The 6,772-nt window shown below is 45.0% G+C and overlaps 1 protein-coding gene across 1 annotated transcript in view; it reads left to right on the plus strand.

Annotated features, from left to right (window-relative positions):
- Positions 1 to 633: 633 nt before the first annotated feature.
- Gtf2a1l (general transcription factor IIA subunit 1 like) overlaps positions 634 to 6,772 on the plus strand; it is a 38,185-nt gene continuing 32,046 nt past the window's right edge. The window contains exons 1-3 of the mRNA XM_052746534.1: positions 634 to 681; positions 2,912 to 3,013; positions 3,217 to 3,334. Of these exons, the coding sequence (XP_052602494.1) occupies positions 661 to 681; positions 2,912 to 3,013; positions 3,217 to 3,334 (241 nt within the window). The 5' untranslated portion in view covers positions 634 to 660. The remainder of the gene's footprint in view (positions 682 to 2,911; positions 3,014 to 3,216; positions 3,335 to 6,772) is intronic.

The following is a 6,772-nucleotide window of genomic DNA, read 5'->3' on the forward strand; positions in this document are numbered from 1 at the left end:
TTCAGGAGAGGTGTTTGCATTTATGGGTCCTTAGTCGTTTGTATTAATTCTTCTCCACGGGTGGATGCGTGGACTGTGTCTGGGGGCCTGCTCACGCAGGCGCACCCGTGGAGGTCCGCGGACAAGCTTCTAGAGCCCCACTTTCCCTCTAGCACATGGGTCAGGCGTGGGAGCAAGCGTCTTTAAGGCTCCCGTTTGTATTTTCAACAGGTTCCCAGGTGAAGTTGCTGCTGCTTTGGCCCACACTTCAACAGGTAGTTATAGAAGAGTTTGGCTCTCGTCACACTTTTGTGTAGCAGCATGGAGCGCAGCTGTGAACGGGGTTTAGGGAGGCATGACAAACTGGTAAAAGCAGAACTCACTCATCTGCCTTCTTTCGTCTCCCCACATCCTTCAAAGGTGAAGTTGCCCCATCTGCCAATGCACAGGCTGGCTTAGTCTGCTAAAGCTGGTCAGGCGCCTACCACACCCGTGCCACGCCCAAACTCCATCCCTTCAATCACTAGCCTTCTTTCTTGTCCCGCCCTACTCAGCTCCGCCCCCCCTCAGCGTCCTCGCGGTTGCGCAGCAACGAGCGCTGCGGTTCAAAAGCGAGCCTGGCGACTCTCGGCCACGCAGGCGCAGGCGCAGGCGCAAACGGTCGGGCGCAGAGCCGCTGGCATGGCCTTCGTCAACCTGGTGGTAAGGAGGCGGGTAGGCTTTGCCGACACCCTTTGGCCTTCCATGACAAGTCGCAGATTTTGATAGGCACCCCGTCTCGCCATGGGTTAGAGGAAGCTGAAGACAGCCACGTGGGCCCTGGTCCCACTGGAAAAAGTTGTGCTTCCCACTCCAACTGAGGCTACCTAGGTTAGGGCGCCCAGAAATTGTGTAGCGGCAGACCACCCTCCATCAGGATGGTTTCCCCCACGTTCACTTCCTTTTTATTTTTTAAATGTATAAAGTAGCCCCAGGCTGGCTTCCGACTCTGGATCCTTCCCCCGCCTCCTCTCACCGCAAACACCAGCCCTAAATCTAGTTCTCTATTAGGACATAGCTAGTTCACGCTGTGTTGCTCCCTAACCTGGTGATTTGGATTATTGCCCCACGATCCTGCCTCTCCTTGTCCCTTAAGATCTTAACGCTTAAATGTGAAACCCCCACACACTGCCATAAGGGTTTCAAAACCTCACGGTGAGATTTTACCGGCAAAACAGCGCTTATTAGACCCTCCATCAAAGTGAGAGCCCCAAGTTAAGGGCAAAAAACAGTATCAACAGATGCACATTTCCTGAAAGACAATGAGGTTTGTGTCTGTAAAATTCCATGTGTATCTATGCAGCACAAAAGGTTCCATTTTGAGAGAGATACTCATGTATGTTCATTTTATGATGCTTTAAGAAGTGTAAAGTACCAGTTTGCCTGAGTGTGACTGCCAAATGAGAATATGTTTTCTTTAGAGACGCAGGTAAGATGGAGGTCCAGACTATATATAGTTTTAATAAAGATAACACAGAGAAAGCAATATGAAGCTTAACGGTAGTCCTACAAGAGAGACTACGTTCAATACTGACTTCGCTTTTGGAAAATTGTATTTTATTGGCTTCTTTAGGACTGCCACTGTTACACTCCAAGGGAAGATCTTAAAAGATGTTTTTAGCCCTAGGAGTTTTTCCCTCCAGCTCTTAGAGTGTGATCATTTAGCTGGGATTAAAACCCAGCCGTCAGTTTAGAAGCCTTTATCAGGGTAGACTGTTTTAAAAGAAGCAACTCATCTGGGAGCACTTAGTCTTAATGGGGCTGCCTGTGACTAACATTTAGATGTTACTGATTGGCCTGTTCAGAGACTTACCCTGGATCTTTGGAAGGATTAATTGAAAATGCGCTGTTCCTGGAGCAAGAATATTTTTGTGGGAAGCGTGAAAAAGCAGCCCACGGTTTTCATTTGGGCTGGATTTAGGCAATCCAGAATAAGAGCAACTGGAGTTCTTGTTTTTTCACGTGACCTGTGACCTTCGCCTGGATCAGATTGTTGCATGGGAGGCCTATGTAGGACACATTTTATACAGAACAGAAGGGCCGAGTATATTTCACATATTTCTTGTGCTGTTGGTATAATATGTGACTCTGGGTAGACCCTGCCTGATTTTGTTTCATGGCATGGTTTTAGCACCTTCCATTTCTTTGTGCACTTACTGGTGACTGTCACAGGACATTCACCGGGACGCAGGGGTAGGGTTAGGATAGCCCTCTCTCCACATCTACTTTGGAAGCAGGGTGGGCTCTGACAGGCCCGCTTTTAAGGCTGATGTTCATTTACATCCATGGTGGTTCTCTAACAGTACGTTTACGTTGAGAAAAGGGTAGATTGAAAACGGGATTATTCCCAGCTGCCTCCAATTTCCCTTTCCAAAAGGAACAGGAAGGTTAGATACACAAAAGTCAAGACGGATGAGCATAGCACACCCCGCACATCTGTGAGATCACCTCCAGGTGTGCTGTAGCCTTGTGACTCAGCCTTGTGGGTAGGGGCCTCCAAGGGATGACAGACGGTGAATACAATTTATAAAGAGCCAAGACCATACTGGGGGCAGGGTGTACTTAGTAACCGTGGTGGTGGTCTTCTTCAAACCGAGGATTGGAGAGTGTATTTTTAATGATTTAGTTATGTGTGCGTGTGTGTGCATCTGCGTGGGGGTATGTGTACGGGAGTACAGCCCAAGGAGATTAGGAGAAGCGCCAGAGTCCCCTGAAGCTGGAGTTACAGGCAGTTGTGAGTTGTGACTGACATGGGTGCTGGGAATCAAACCCAGGGCCGCCTCGAGAGCAGCAAGTGTTCTCTAGCCATCTCTCCAGCCCCCATCGGCCTGTCTTTTAAGGCAAGTGCATTCTAATTTGAGACTCAAAGCCTCTGACAATTGCTCTCATGTAGCCCAAACTCTACCGGTCTGTGATTGAAGACGTAATTGAAGGTGTGCGGGACCTGTTTGCTGAGGAAGGCATCGAAGAGCAGGTGTTAAAAGACTTGAAGAAGGTTTGTGCTCACGTCTCTCCTGTTTCATCTTCAAAACCTGATACATTATAGTACTTCTCGCCCTTCAGTTGTGTTAGTATGTGTTCCTTGTGTTGTCCGCCGAAAGCTCAAACACTTAGGGGAAAAACAACAACAACATAATATTAGTGTTTTTTAAAAACACTATCAACAAAAATAAAACAGTATTTTTTTTTTCCTCTCAGCTCTGGGAAACCAAAGTTTTACAGTCTAAAGCGACAGAGGACTTCTTCAGAAATAGTGTCCACTCGCCCCTGTTCACGCTTCAGCTGCCACATGGTTTACCCGTGCTGCAGTCAACAGGTTGGAGAGAATCTGTCAAAGACCTTTTCTGTTTTCAGAACTAATTCCTGTTTGGTACTGTGTTTTAGTCAGGATAATTGATGTTCTTAAGGTAGAGAGGGCCTCACCTTTAGATGATTTAATTAGATGGACATGGTATATTTTATTTTAGTTTATATTTTATTATAAGCTATTATAGTTTATGTATAGTTTATTTAAAAAACTCACATCATTATTAAAACTAGTTTTAACAATCCCTTACTCTAGAGAAACAAATGACATAGTTTGTAAAGTTTGCAGCGTCCACTGTTATTTCTGAGAAGTCAGCTGGGTGTTGTGAGGGAGTAATCCAACCATCATTGCTGAAGTATCAGTTGGAAAGGTAGATGCTTGTGCTTGCTTGCTCCCCTCCCCTCCCCTCCCCTCCCCTCCCCTCGCTCCTTCCCTCCCTTGCACATTACAAATCTATTATTGCATTGGAAGCAAGACAGAGTGAAAAGAATATGGAGGTAATTCAGGCTACCTTATAGTTTTGACTATATGAAGTAGTAGCGAGGGATTAACTATATGCATTTTATTTCATTCTAAATCTAGACCTTTGCTTTTAAGGAAAAATGTTGCCCAGATTTATGTGTGTCAATTTAAACTGGTAAAGACTAATAAAAGATCAAACAGATACTAATCTATCTGGCCTTTCTTCATTCCACTCTTTTCTGATCCCTGTAAGCTCTAGGTTGCTTGAGTACATGTGTCTGGGTGTGTACACACAAATAGATTTTGTTAGTGCTAGTTGAAGTTTAGTAGAGCAGTGTTTGTAAGAAGGAAGGGTGGTATTTGGATTAGATTGTCATAAATAAGTAGATTATTTTTCATATGTTTGGGGAAATTCTTATTCCTCATGTCATGTCAGCCACGGTGAAGAAAAAAAATTCTTCGGTCAGTGGCAACAGGGACAGAGACGCAGGTCTGCACCTCCACCCACAGCAGGCTGAGGACCTCTGTTAGGGACCTCAACTCAGGTAGAATGGGATCCTTGGCTTCAGTGCAGAAAAGATTCCGGAGTGAAGCAGTTTGAAGCAGAGTTGGGGTTTATTAAAAGACTATGTATATGTGTGTGTGTGTGTGCATGTGTGTGCGTGTACATATATATGTACACACATATATCTTTTTAAATGAGTTTAATTCAAGGTGACACACAATTCAGAACAGAGCAAAGACGAACAGTAGACGCTGGCAGGATCTGAGACTGGATTTACTTTATGATTTTTATTTATTTATTTTTACCAAATGTCTTACAGTGTTTAGCAGACTCCAAGGCAGCACTTCATTCTAGCAACGGGTAGCAAAGGAGTGATGGCGAGGCATCCAGATGTTTAAACAGGAGTGGACGAGGTCACCCCATCTAGGCAGAGCTCACTGATGGCCGATTTCTTGATTCCTCCGTAGTCAACGTCCTTCCCTGCTGCCTTTGCTGCTGGCTTCTTTTCTTCCATTCTTCTTCCCCCCAGCCCCCAGTGCCTTACCTTCCCACCCATCTCCTTGGCCTACTTCTTGGGCTCTTTCAGGGACATTTGGCCACCATCCACACGGTGCCTGCAGCCCCTTCCCCAGACCCTGATCCTGAGCCATAGTGTTTTGTTTTTTTTAATGATTTACTTTTATTTTATGTGCATGGGTATTTTACCTGCATGCATGTCTGTGCACCGTGTGTATTATGTATATGGTGCCAGTGGAGGCCAGAAGAGGGCATCAGGTCTCCTGGAACTGGAGTTACAGATGGTTGTGAGCTGCCATGTGGGTGCTGGGACTGGAGCCTGGATTCTCTGAGCCATCTCTCCAGCTCCTGGGCTGGGTTTTCTGATTCTCGGTGGCTGTCAAGAGGCTTCCACTGGGCTCTGGGATGAGGCGACACCCTTCCCCTTTGATGTCCTCAGTCTTCCCATCCTGCCTCACTCCTTCCATTCAAAATTAGTTGAAGTACGACAGCAATGATGAAAATAAAATAAATCAGCAAATGCATGTTGAATTACCAAGCACAAATTTTATCTCACTAACCTGTAAGATACGATATTGCTCCGTGAGGGTCCGTCATAGGAGGACCGGTGAGATGGCTTAGTGGTAAGGACACGTGCTGTGCAAGCGTGAGACCTGAGTTTTGATCCCAGCACCCATGTAAAGACCCACATGTGGCCTTACAAGCATGTTAACCCCAGACTGTGAAGGGTGGAGAGAGAAAAGGATTTTCGTGGCTTGCTGGCCTTTGGCCTAGCTGCACATTCAGTGAGAGACTCTGTCTCAAAAGGTATGAGGCAGAGAGTGATACAGAGTAGGACACTGGATGTTCTCCTGTAGCCAATGCAAATATATACACACGTGCATATACTGCACACATATCACATGCATATATGTGCAGCTACCACACGCAAACACCAACCACACACGCATATATCACACGTGAATATATCACACGCATACACCACACACATATGCATATACCACACACCCACCATACACATGTACATACCACATATGTGCATAGATTGCATACACACGTGCACGGTCATGCATATATGTATAAACCATACACACATGCATATTCTGCACACATGCCACATATGAGTATAAACCACACACACACACACACACACACACACACACACACACACTCATGAGAGCGTCATTGTGAAGCTGACATGCTGAAACATTTTTTATCAGCGTTTGTTTCTTTAGCTCTTTCATTTCACACTCTACTATTTTATCAAGACGTTCCCTTCACTACCACTCTGTCGAGCCCTTTGCAAATCTCATATATATATATATATATGAGATTTTTTTTTGAGGCAGGAACCTATCCTTGAACTGACTATTACCGCCCAGGCTAGCCTGGAGCTCAGTTGTCTTCTGCCTCAGCTCTGAGAGTTGGCAGTACAGGTTCAAGCTGCCGTGCGTGGTTAAGTAGTCTCTGTGTCTCAGTCCAACAACCCTGAGGGTTCTTTTCACTTGAGGTTGGTGAGAGGGTGTGAGGCATAAGCAGGAGGAAAATATTTGAATGTCTTTTATCAAAAGCATGGTTAAAAACGTCTCATTTTTCTTGTCATTCAAAAATTGCAGTGCTCCATTTTGCCCAGAAGATGGTAACATTACCAGTGATTTAAATCACAAAACAGCCCAACCAAGTCTGGACCTAGCTAGTTCTCACTCAGCGCCTTCTTTTTTTATTCTGTCTTGGAGGTTAGAATAATAGAAATAATTACATTTAAAATAAGACAGTTTTTCTTATTCTCTTCCTTGAAATTCACAATGAAGAGGCTGGAGAAGAGAATGTGCTGCAGACCCTGTCCTTATCTGTCTTAATTTCTGGGTTTCCTTCAATAAGAGTCTCAAATAAAGAGCCTCATGAAATTGAAGTACCTCTTAATTGTATCTTCTCATGGTAGGCTTTAAAAAGCCTGATTAAAA

This window comes from Peromyscus californicus, unplaced genomic scaffold (genome assembly GCF_007827085.1).
Source record: "Peromyscus californicus insignis strain IS unplaced genomic scaffold, ASM782708v3 Scaffold_1__1_contigs__length_55948999, whole genome shotgun sequence".
Classification (NCBI taxonomy): domain Eukaryota; kingdom Metazoa; phylum Chordata; class Mammalia; order Rodentia; family Cricetidae; genus Peromyscus; species Peromyscus californicus.